This window comes from Oncorhynchus clarkii, chromosome 25 (assembly GCF_045791955.1).
Source record: "Oncorhynchus clarkii lewisi isolate Uvic-CL-2024 chromosome 25, UVic_Ocla_1.0, whole genome shotgun sequence".
Taxonomy (NCBI): Eukaryota; Metazoa; Chordata; class Actinopteri; order Salmoniformes; family Salmonidae; genus Oncorhynchus; species Oncorhynchus clarkii.
This window is the reverse complement of record NC_092171.1, coordinates 10,426,259-10,438,079: the sequence shown is the minus strand read 5'-3', so window position 1 is coordinate 10,438,079 and position 11,821 is coordinate 10,426,259. Positions and strand designations below refer to the sequence as shown.

General features: G+C 45.9%; 1 protein-coding gene across 1 annotated transcript; it reads right to left on the bottom strand.

Moving 5' to 3' along the window:
* Positions 1 to 9,832: 9,832 nt before the first annotated feature.
* Positions 9,833 to 11,610, bottom strand: LOC139384019 (left-right determination factor 2-like). The gene is made up of 4 exons (XM_071128649.1): positions 11,343 to 11,610; positions 10,872 to 11,115; positions 10,508 to 10,747; positions 9,833 to 10,308 (listed from the first exon to the last, which is right to left on the bottom strand). The coding sequence occupies exons 1-4, from the start codon at positions 11,608 to 11,610 to the stop codon at positions 9,987 to 9,989; spliced, it is 1,074 nt and encodes a 357-aa protein (XP_070984750.1). The 3' UTR covers positions 9,833 to 9,986.
* Positions 11,611 to 11,821: the final 211 nt, after the last annotated feature.

The window sequence follows — 11,821 nt, the reverse complement described above, 5'->3', positions numbered from 1 at the left end:
ATGGTCAAGAGTGTGCATGTCCTTCACCAGATGCACTGCATGCAGCCTGCTCTGCAGTGAGGGGAGCTGTGGTTGGACTGATCCACCACTGGAGATGATCCTCAAGGCCCTCTGCACCCGGTCTAGTTGGGCCTGCTGCTTTGTACTGCATCTAACTAACAGCACTCCACCGTATTCCAGACAGGGCCTGACCAGTGTAGTATAGACTGACCAGATCTTCAGTGGGTAGGCCATTTCTGGCAAGAACAGCCAAAGAGCAGGCGTCAGTGTAAATTGTCCGGTGGCAATTTTTATGAATTGTTCAGCAGTCTAATGGCTTGGGGGTAGAAGCTGTTGAGGACCCTTTTGGTCCTAGACTCCGGTACTGCTTGCCGTGCGGTAGCAGAGAAAACGGTCTATAACTTGGGTGACTGGAGTCTCTGACAATTTTCTGGGCTTTCATCTGACAGCGCCTATGATATAGGATTTCAGGAAGCCTGGATTTCAGGAAGCTTGCCCCCAGTGATGTACTGGGCTGTTCGCACTACCCTCTGTAGCGCCTTACGGTCAGATGCCAAGCAGTTGCATTACCAGGCTGTGATTCAACCGGTCAATATGCTCTCGATGGTGGAGTTGTAGAACTTTTTGAGGATCTGGGGACCCATGCCAAATATTTTCCTGAGGGGGGAAAGGTGCCCTCTTCACGACTGTCTTGGTATGTTTGGACCATGATAGTTTGTTGGTGATGTGGACACCAAGGAACTTAACTCTCGACCCGCTCCACTACAGCCCCGTTCATGTTAATGGGGGCCTGTTCGGCCAGCCTTTTCCTGTAGTCCATGATCAACTCATTTGTCTTGCTCACATTGAGGGAGAGATTGTCCTGGCACCACACTGCCAGTGACCTCCTCCCTATAGGCCGTCTCATCGTTGTTGGTGATCAGGCCTACCACTGTTGTGTCGTCAGCAAACTTAGTGATGGTGTTGGAAGTGTGCTTGGCCACGCAGTCGTGAGTGAACAGGGAATACAGAAGGGGACTAAGTACACACCCCTGAGGGGCCCCAGTGTTAAGGATCAGCGTGGCAGATGTGTTGTTGCCTACTCTTACCACCTGGGGGCGGCCCATCAGGAATTCCAGGATCCAGTTGCAGAGGGAGGTGTTTAGTCCCTGAGTCCTTAGCTTAGTGATGAGCTTCGTGGGCACTATGGTGTTGAACGCTGGGCTGTAGTCAATGAACAGCATTCTCACATAGGTGTTCCTTTTGTCCAGGTGAGAAAGGGCAGTGTGGAGTGCGATTGCGATTTGCGTCATCTGTGGATCTGTTGGGGGGTGTATGAATTGCAGTGGGTCTAGGGTGTCCGGGAGGATGATGTTGATGTGAGCCATGACCAGCGTTTCAAAGCACTTCATGGCTACCGATGTGAGTGCCACGGGGCAGTAATCATTTAGGCAGGTTACCTTCGATTCCTTGGGCACAGGGAGTATGGTGGTCTGCTTGAAACATGTAGGTATTACAGACTCGGTCAGGGAGAGGTTGAAAATGTCAGTGAAGACACTAGACAGTTGGTCCACGCATGCTTTGAGTACACGTCCTGGTAATCCGTCTGGCCCAGGGGCTTTGTGAATGTTGACCTGTTTTAAGGTTTTGTTCACATCGGCTACCGAGAGCGTTATCACAGTCATCTAGAACAGCTGGTGCTCTCGTGCATGCTTCATTGTTGCTTGTCTTGAAGCGAGTATAAGGCATTTAGCTCGTCTGGTAGGCTCGCGTCACTGGGCAGCTCGCATCTGGGTTTCCCTTTGTCGGGTTTTCCCTCGTTTGTGGTCTGTAATAGTTTACAAGCCCTGCCACATCCGACAAGCGTCAGAGTTGGTGTATTAGGATTCAATCTTAATCCTGTATTGACGCTTTGCTTGTTTGATGGTTCTTATAAGCGTCCTTGAAAGCGGCAGCTCTAGCCTTTAGCTCGATGCAGATGTTGCCTGTAATCCATGGCTTCTGGTTGGGATATGTGGGGACGACATCATCGATGCACTTATTGATGAAGCCGATGACTGACTGACAGGTGGTGTATTCGTCAATGCCATTGGATGAATCCCGGGAACATATTCCAGTCTGTGCTATCACAACTGTCCTATAGTGTAGCGTCCGCGTCATCTGACCACTTCCATATTGAGCGAGTCACTGGTACTTCCTGCTTTAGTTTTTGCTTGTAAGCAGGAATCAGGAGGATAGAATTATGGTCAGATTTGCCAAATGGAGGGCGGGGTAGAGCTTCGTATGCATCTGTGTGTGGAGTAAAGGTGGTCTAAGATGTTTTTATTCTCCTGTTTGCTCGTGACATGCGGGTAAGAATTTGGTAAAACTGATTTAAGTTTGCCTGCATTAAAGTCTCCGGCTACTAGGAGTGCCGCTTCTGGGTGAGCATTTTCTTCTTTGATTATGGCCTTGGTTGAGTTTATAGAGTTGGTTGAGAGCAATCTTAGTTCCAGCTTCGCTTTGTGGTGGTAAATAGACGGCTACGAATAATACAGATGAGTACTTTCTTGGTAAGTAGTGTGGTTAGCAAGTGGTGGGTGGTATTTTGGGCTTTGGTGACAAAACGGATGGCACTGTGATGGACTGCATCCAGTTTGCTGAGTATAGTGTTAGAGGCTATTTTGTAAATGACATCGCCAAAGTCAAGGATCGGTAGGATAGTCAGTTTTACGAGGGTATGTTTGGCAGCATTAGTGTTGCGAAATAGGAAGCCGATTTCTAGATTTAATTTTGGATTGGAGATGCTTAATGTGAGTCTGGAAGGAGAGTTTACAGTCTAACCGGACACCTAGGTATTTGTAGTTGTCCACATATTCTAAGTCAGAACCGTCCAGAGTAGTGATGCTAGTCGGGCGGGAGGGTGCGGGCAGCAATCGGTTGAAGAGTATGCATTTAGTTTTACCTGCATGTAAGAGCAGTTGGAGGCCACGAAAGGAGTGTTGAATGGCATTGAAACTCATTTGGAAGTTTGTGTCCAAAGAAGGGCCAGATGTATACAGAATGGTGTCGTCTGCGTAGAGGTTGATCAGGGAATCACCTGCATATATCAACATTGTTGATTATATATACAAAGAAAAGAGTCGGACTGAGAATTAAACCCTGTGGTACCCCCATAGAGACTGCCAGAGGTCCGGACAACAGGCCATCTGATTTGACACACTGAACTCTGTCTGAGAAGTAGTTGGTGAACCAGGCGAGGCAGTCATTTGAGAAACCAAGGCTGTTGACGGCTGCATGGTACAACCTTTTATCGATGGTGGATATGATATCGTTTAGCACCTTGAGTGTGGCTGAGGTGCACCCGTGACCAGCTCGGAAACAGGATTGCACAGGGGAGAAGGTACGATGGGATTTTGAAATGGTCAGTCATCTGTTTATTAACTTGACTTTCAAATACTTTAGAAAGGCAGGGCAGGATGCATATAGGTCTGTAACAGTTTGGTTCTAGAGTGTCTCCCCCCCTTTGAAGAGGGGGATGACCGCGGCAGCTTTACAATCTTTTGGGATCTCGGACGATACGAAAGAGAGGTTGAGCAGACTGGTAATAGGGTTTGCAACAATGGCGGCTGATAATTTTAGAAAGAGGGTCCAGATTGTGTAGCCCAGCTGATTTGTACGGGTCCAGGTTTTGCTACATTTTTTTGAAAGGGGCATGCTTATTTAAGAGGGTGAGGAAATTACTTTTAAAGAACGACCAGGCATCCTCGACTGACGGGATGTGGTCTATATCCTTCCAGGTTACCAGTATATCCTTCTGGGCCAGGTCGATTAGAAAGGCCTGCTCGCAGAAGTGTTTTAGGGAGCGGTTGACAGTGATGAGGGGTGGTCGTTAGAAACCATCCATAGCGGATGGAGGCAGTGATCGCTGAGTTCCTGATTGAAAACAGCAAAGTTGTATTTGGAGGGCAATTTGGTCAGGATAATATCTATGAGGGTGCCCATGTTTACAGATTTGGGTTGTACCTGGTGGGTTCCTTGAGATTGAGATTGTGAGATTGAGGAAATCTATCTTAGATTGTAGGACTGCCAGGGTGTTAAGCATATCCCAGTTTAGGTCACCTAACAGAACGAACTCTGAAGATAGATGGGGGCAATCAATTGACATATGGTGTCCAGGGTGCTGAGGGGAGCTGAGCTAATATGCAAGTATAAACACCATGGGACCACGCAGCCGTCATAACGCTCAGGAAGGAGACACGTTCTGTCTCCTAGAGATGAACGTACTTTGGTGTGAAACGTGCAAATCAATCCCAGAACAACAGCAAAGGAAACAGGTACAAAAGTATCTATATCCACAGTAAAACGAGTCCTATCTCGACATAACCTGAAAGGCCGCTCAGCAAGGAAAAACCACTGCTCCAAAACCACCATGAAGCCAGACTACGGTTTGCAACTGCACATGGGGACAAAGATTGTACTTTTTGGAGAAATGTCCTCTGGTCTGATGGAACAAAAATGTAACTGTTTGGCCATAATGACCATCGTTATGTTTGGAGGAAAAAGCAGGAGGCTTGCAAGCCGAAGAACACCATCCCAACCGTGAAGCACGGGGGTGGCAGCATCATGTTATGGGGGTGCTTTGCTGCAGGAGGGACTGGTGCACTTCACAACATAGTTTTCCTCCTCACGATGCCATTTATGTGGATATATTGAAGAAACATCAAGATTTTTTTTTTTCAAACCTTTATTTAACTAGGCAAGTCAGTTAAGAACAAATTCTTATTTTCAATGACGGCCTAGGAACAGTGGGTTCTCTAACCTCTCTGAACCACCCATACCCGGATCCGGGATAATTGTCATCAGCAACGCTGAATAGCATAGTGCCACAGTCAAATAATATCAAAAGAAAATATTCATATTCATGAAATCACAAGTGAAATATTGCAAAACACAGCTTAGCCTTTTGTTAATCCACCTGTCGTTTACAGCGAAAGCAATACAAGCGTTTGTGTAAGTTTATCGATCGCTCGACAAAACTAAGTACACTTAGCATCAGGTAACTTGGTCACGAAAATCAGAAAAGCAATCAAATTAATCGTTTAACTTTAATTATCTTCGGATGTTTTCACTCACGAGACTCCCAGTTAGACAAATGTTCCTTTTGTTCCATAAAGATATTTCTTATATCCAAATACCTCCGGTTAGTTTGGTGCGTTATGCCCAGGAATCCACCGGAAAGAGCGGTCACGACAACGCAGACAAAAATTCAAAATTATATCCATAATGTCGACAGAAACATGGCAAATGTTTTTTATAATCAATCCTCAGGGTGTTTTTCAAATATCTATTCGCTAATATATAAACCGGGACAGTTGGCTTTTCACTAGGACCGGGAGTAACAATGGCTGCCTTTCTCTTTTGCGCACAACTCACTCTGAGAGCCCCCACCTATCCACTTACGCAATATGGTCGTTCACGCTCCTTCTTCAAAATAAAAGCCTGAAACTATATCTGAAGACTGACTCCTTGAGGAAGCGATAGGAAAAGCAATCTGGTTGATATCCCTTTAAATGGAGCAATGGGAGGCTATGGAACATGGAGTTTTCAAAATAGAAGCCACTTCCTGGTTTGATTTTTCTCAGGGTTTCGCCTGCAATATCAGTTCTGTTATACTCACAGACAATATTTTGACAGTTTTTGAAACTTCAGTGTTTTCTATCCTAATCTGTCAATTATATGCATATTCTAGCATCTGGTCCTGAGAAATAGGCTGTTTACTTTGGGAACGTTATTTTCCAAACATAAAAATAGTGCCCCCTAGCTTCAAGAGGTTAACTGCCTGTTCAGGGGCAGAATGACAGATTTGTCCCTTGTCAGCTCGGGGGTTTGAACTTTGCAACCTTCCAGTTACTAGTCCAACGCTTTAACCACTAGGCTACCCTGCCGCCCCACATCAGTCAGGAAGTTAACGCTTGGTCGCAAATTGGTCTTCCAAATGGACAATGACCCCAAGCATACATAAAAGGCACACGCACTTTCAAATGTTAATACAAGGAAAGTGACATGATGTTGGACTTTTATGTTGTTGACACTAGAGCACCTGTAGTGCTAGGTCTTAAAGCATGTTTTTTTTTCCGGTCACAACTTGCAGACTTGTTTATGTGTTGCTGTGTGTTTTGTTGCCAACCTGGGATTATCTCAGCCAAAGACGAGTTTCAGTGAAAGATCAACGAAGTGTACGAAGGCCTAGATGGAGTTGTGGCCATTGTGGACGACATCCTTGTCTATGGTCGAACCAAAGATGAGCACGAGCGTAACCTCAGCGCGATGCTGCAAAGGTCCCGCGAGAGAGGAGTCCAGCTCAACCCCGAGAAGAGCACAGTCGGCGCTACAGAGGTCAGCTACTTCGGACATTGTCTCATAGAGACTGGAATCAAGCCACATCCACAATAGATCTCAGCAATAAAAGAAATGGAGCCACCAAAGAACCGTGCAGAGGTGGAAACAGTGCTTGGCATGGTCAATTACTCAGCCAAGTTCGCACCCAGCCTCTCCAATGCTAATGCACCCCTGCGTCAACTGCTAAAGCAGTCCAGTGAGTTTCTCTGGGACAAGCAACACGACATTGCTTTCCAGAATGTGAAAGACTTGATCACGAGAGAACCAGGACCAATCCTTGCCTACTACGACCACAACAAAGAGCTTAGACTCCAAGTGGACGCATCGAAGTATGGACTAGGTGCAGTGCTACTGCAAGAAGGAAAGCCCATCGGCTACGCTTCCAAATCACTCACAGACTGTGAAATCAACTACGCTCAAATCGAAAAGGAGCTCTACACCATTCTGTTCAGATGTAAATGTTTCCATCAGTACATATATGGACGACAAGTCATTGTGGAATCCGACCACAAGCCCCTTGAGTCAATTATGAGGAAACCACTAGCCGCAGACCCGCCAAAGCTACAGAGAATGATCCTTCAACTACAAAAATACGACTTCACAATCACTCACCGTCCAGGCAAAGACATCCCTGTCGCAGACACACTCTCCGGGAAGTTTCTTACCTATAAGGACAGCAGCCTCAGTGAAGGCATGGACATGCAAGTGCACACTGTGTACAGCAACTTACCAGTTAGTGACACAAAACTGAAGGAAATCCAAGCAGAAACAGAAAATGACTCACAACTCGCACAGCTGAGGAAAGTCATACAGGATGGATGGCCTGAGGAGAGGAGAAAATGCCCTCAGAGCGTCTCAGAATTCTGGAACCATCGTAATGAACTATCACAGATCAACTGAATAATTTTCAAATGAGAGAAAATGATTATTTCTACCAGTCTCAGAGAAGAGAGTTTGACAAAGATCCATGCTGGATACATGGGCATGGTAAACTGCAAACAGAGAGCACGGGACATTTTGTTTTGGCCCGGAATGTGCAAACAAATAGAGGACATTGTTGGTAAATGCGCCATATGTCTTGAACGACGCCCCTCAAACACCAAAGAGCCAATGTTACCTCACTGTATCCCAGACCGACCCTGGCATGTCCTGGCAACCGATCTGTTAACCTGGAACAACGAGGACTACATCGTAACAGTGGACTACTACAGCAGATACTTCTAACTCTACAAGCTTCACAGCACCACATATGCAGCTGTGATACACAAGCTGAAAGCAGCCTTTAGGCATGGCATTGTAGAGACTTTAAAATCTGACAATGGGCCCTGTTACAAATCAAATGAGTTTGAATCCTTCACAAAAGCATGGGAGTTCACACATCACCACACGCCCTCAAAGGAATGGCCTTGCTGAAAAATCTGTGCAGATTGCTAAATCACTCATGGACAAAGCAAAAGCAGACGAGAGACCCCTACCTCAGTCTCCTTGAATACCACAACACTCCAGTTGACAACTTCAAATCACCAGCCCAGCTGTTGATGAGCCACAGACTTCGCTCCATCCTTCCCAGCACCAACCAGCAGCTGCAACCTGAGGTCGCCAGCTACAAGGAAATGCATTAAAAACGTGCACAGAGACAACACCAACAAAAGCGATACTACGACAGGTCAGCTAGACCACTGCCACCACTGAACGACAGAGAGTCAGTTAGAATCCAGGAGCATGGCCTCTGGAAGCCAGCGGTCGTCATCCAGCCAGCTGACACTGAACGTTCATATCACATCCGCACCGCAGAAGGAGCGGTGTACTGCTGCAATCATCGTCACCTACTGAACACAAAGGAACAACACAATGATGAGATGAACTGTTCCCCTGAAAGAGAACGTGATTGACTAAACCCACACACAGCACAACATACACCATACTTACCTGCAACACCACAAGAACTGTTGACTGACACAGAAGCATGCTCAGCATCATATCGCACAAGGTCAGGAAGAGAGGTCAAGTCCAGAGCTGTCCTAGACCTGTGAAATGTCAAAGGGTGTAGGCGGATCGATGCCCTAAAAGAGTTTGACTGTAAACTTGTTATTGAAAGTTTACTTGAAATGCTTTGGTATTGTACTTGTTTGAAATGTTAAGATGTTATTTCTACAGTGAAAGCTGAGTTGCTGAGAATCCCTTGTTTGAAAAGTAACAGTATGTTGATTTATTGTTTCAGAGTCTGTTGATTCAGTTGGTATAGTATGCAATATAAATGGTTACTTGCTCTGTAGTTTGAACTCAAGGTATGTATTCAAAAGAAACCCTTAGAATATGTAAACATTTTGTTTTAAAAGAAGGGGGATGTCATATTCATATGTGTAAACATACTGAATTGTAATTGGATGCATTTTACCGCTATGATTGGTTAAGACCACCCAAACGGTTAGGTCATGGTCGGTTGGATCCTGGTTGGCGATACGTGAACATGCCAGTTATAGCTAGCTAATAAAGAGCTACGTTAAGAAATATCCTGTAGTTCTACATTTTATTATTTTGTACAGTGTGTGTGCAAAACAAGACAACACCAACTTTACTGAACCGGCTGTATGATTTCACCTAGTTATGCTGAATTTGCGTGACGACTGAAACAGATTTTTTTCCCCCGCTATCTTCATTGCTGAGAAGAAACTAATGTCCTTGGGTTTGGTGTAGCGTGTGTCCGTAGCAAGGAGCTTGGGTAGCCAGGCAAACGCGGAACACCACGGAGAATAGATTAGATTAAGATTAGAGTAAAATACCTCACACTTTACACTGACTGGGGCTCTAATGGGGGACGAGATGAGGACAGCGATCTGACATTGGTTTTGTCTCGTGGTCTTGGTCATAAATGGTAGAGTGGCCTGGATGTCTTTCAAATCAGTCATGCCATTTTTAAATAAAAACTCATTTGACATAGTTCAAAACTCCGTCGGTGTATTTGCATAAGAATCAACCCTGTTGTTCCCGTCCGCGTGTCATAGTGAATCTCCAAAGGCGCGCCATTCGTGCGTAATTGGTGACTTTTAGCTTGGCCACACTGGTCGTCAAAGGGTGCAGTGCTGTAGATTCTGAGACGGAAATAAATCCACAAATCAAACACTGATCGGCAGCCCCGTGATGAGGATGTGTTACCATAAAAAAGGACTGGGCTAGTGGTGAGGCTCTAATGATATAGGAAATTGGTCTCACAACCACATCTGTAAATGATCTCAGTTTGACTGTGTTTTCGTTTATTCACACTCCCTCCGCTTTCCCTCAAAAGACAAACCCGTAGACAACAATGAAGTGACACTGTTAAGGATTTGTGGAAGAAAAATACGTTCGTTAATATACTTTGAAAATGTGCAATTAATTCATATTTTTAATCTTGTCATATGAAGAGTATAAATGCATTCATGGGAAACATAAATTAGGCTACGTATTTACATTTAAAGTGCTCAACAAACAAGTGATCGGCTAATATAACCGTTGTCTCAAATATTCACACCAACAAGAGATCTCCTTTTTAGCCTGTAGTAATTTAAGTTTGAAGAAAAAAAGTACTGTGCGTCACGAGTCGCACTCGCATCTCTGTCTCTCTGGATTGCGCTCCTTCCTCATTCTCAAACAGATACATTGTCCATTGTACATCTGCACTTCTCCACTATCATGTTGGGAAACTCGGCCACTTCAATCTCAGTGTAGTCTCCTTTTTTCACCAGGTACATTATAGGTAGCGGAGCGTTCTCCGTAGCCGCGCACCGCCGTTCTCCGTAGCCATAATGACGCTTTGGCTGCTTGCATCCTCCTGCGCATCGGAAGGACTGGTAGCCTGCAGGTTCGATGACCCAGTATTGAGTCCAAGTTAGCTCCCGGAAGTTGATGAAGTGGTCTTCTCTGCAGCATATGCCGTTCGGCTTGCTGGACTGGCAGTCACCACGGGAACTGGACGAAGATAAACGGTCAGGTTATTATTACACGTTTGACACACCTATAGAGGATTCTCAAATAATGTATAAGCAAATGCCATACTGTGACATAGCAGCCAGGTCCATATGTGTGTAGCCTATATGCTTAAAATGTGTCCACTGTCCAACCAAGGTTCTAAACATTGCTATTAGCCTAGCTATTAAATGTCACTTACCCATATTCCTCCAGGTTCAAGGTGTAAAAAAGAAGCTCAGGCTTTCCCGTGCTCTGGTCAGAGGGGTCCTGCGCGGTAAAGCGCATACTCTTGGCCATCTCGGCTGCGTAGCTTCCCGGTCTCTCCCCCTCGACCCGCAGCTCCAGGCGCAGCGGCACCTCTCGACGTCCCTTCGACCAGTAGTGTACGGCCTGCGTCACATCAAAACCTTTCCACCCGGTCTCGTAGATTGGCACCAACCTATTGAAAGAGGACAACCGTACAAATTAATCACAATAGCACTTTAATGAACTAGCATGCCAATTAATTAGTATTAGGCTAATTAAAAGTAGGCTGTTGAATGATGTGCGGTAACGGTGCTGACCTTGAGTCTACCAGTGAGGAGCGGTTGGCGCCGTTCTCTAGAACCTCCACCCAGTAGACGCTGACCCGTGCGTTGTTGCCCTGCTTTTGACTCTTTCTCCCGGCCAGGTGCAGTTTATGAGGGGCGTTCTGGTAGAGTCTGAGCTCCGCCATGGTCACCTCGCTGTTGGCTGGGACCCTGGCCTCCATGTCGAAAACCAACCGCTCTCTGGTGGCGTCAGAGTAAAGAATCTCCCCCGATATATCTGTTATGTAGAATATAACAGGACACCGTCCGCATGTGGACAATTGGACAGCAGTGCGTAATTTGGAATCCAAACAGAACCAAACTGAGAATTACGCATTGGTGTTAACAATAGTATAACTAATAGTAAATCAAATATAATGATGGAAAATAAAACAAAAAATCAGTCAGTCTTTAAAACTGTCATTCTCAGTCTTAGAAACTGTCATAGTTGCCATGGGTGTTTACCTGCGTTCCCGGAATACCCCCTGAGGATTCCTGCTAGGCTGGGCAGAGAGCGGCGTCTCCTCTCGTGGTGCAGCTTCAGCAGGGTCAGGTACTTGTTTCTGATGTGGCTAGGAACGACCAGGTTTTCCAAGTCCCTTTTATGGATCCTTGGGAGTTCCTTCAGTCCAAGCCTCTGAAGCATAGCCTCTTTCAGGTTCTCCTGGTTGAAGCTGTGCGTTAGAGACAGTATCGCACTGGCGCACAGCAGCCAAATTGGGAAATATGCCATTTCTGAAAGAGTTGAGAGTTAAACCCTGTTGCAGATGGAGGAGGACAAGGACTGACCACCTTTATATATAGTAGCCCCGCTGTGACATCCCGACGGACGTGTACAAAGGGGTGGGGACCAACATCAAAGACAGTGGACGCGCGGGGGAGCTTCAAAGTAACGCCCTATTTTAGGACTAATAGCCTCTGCCTGATCCCAACCCCCACCTCCA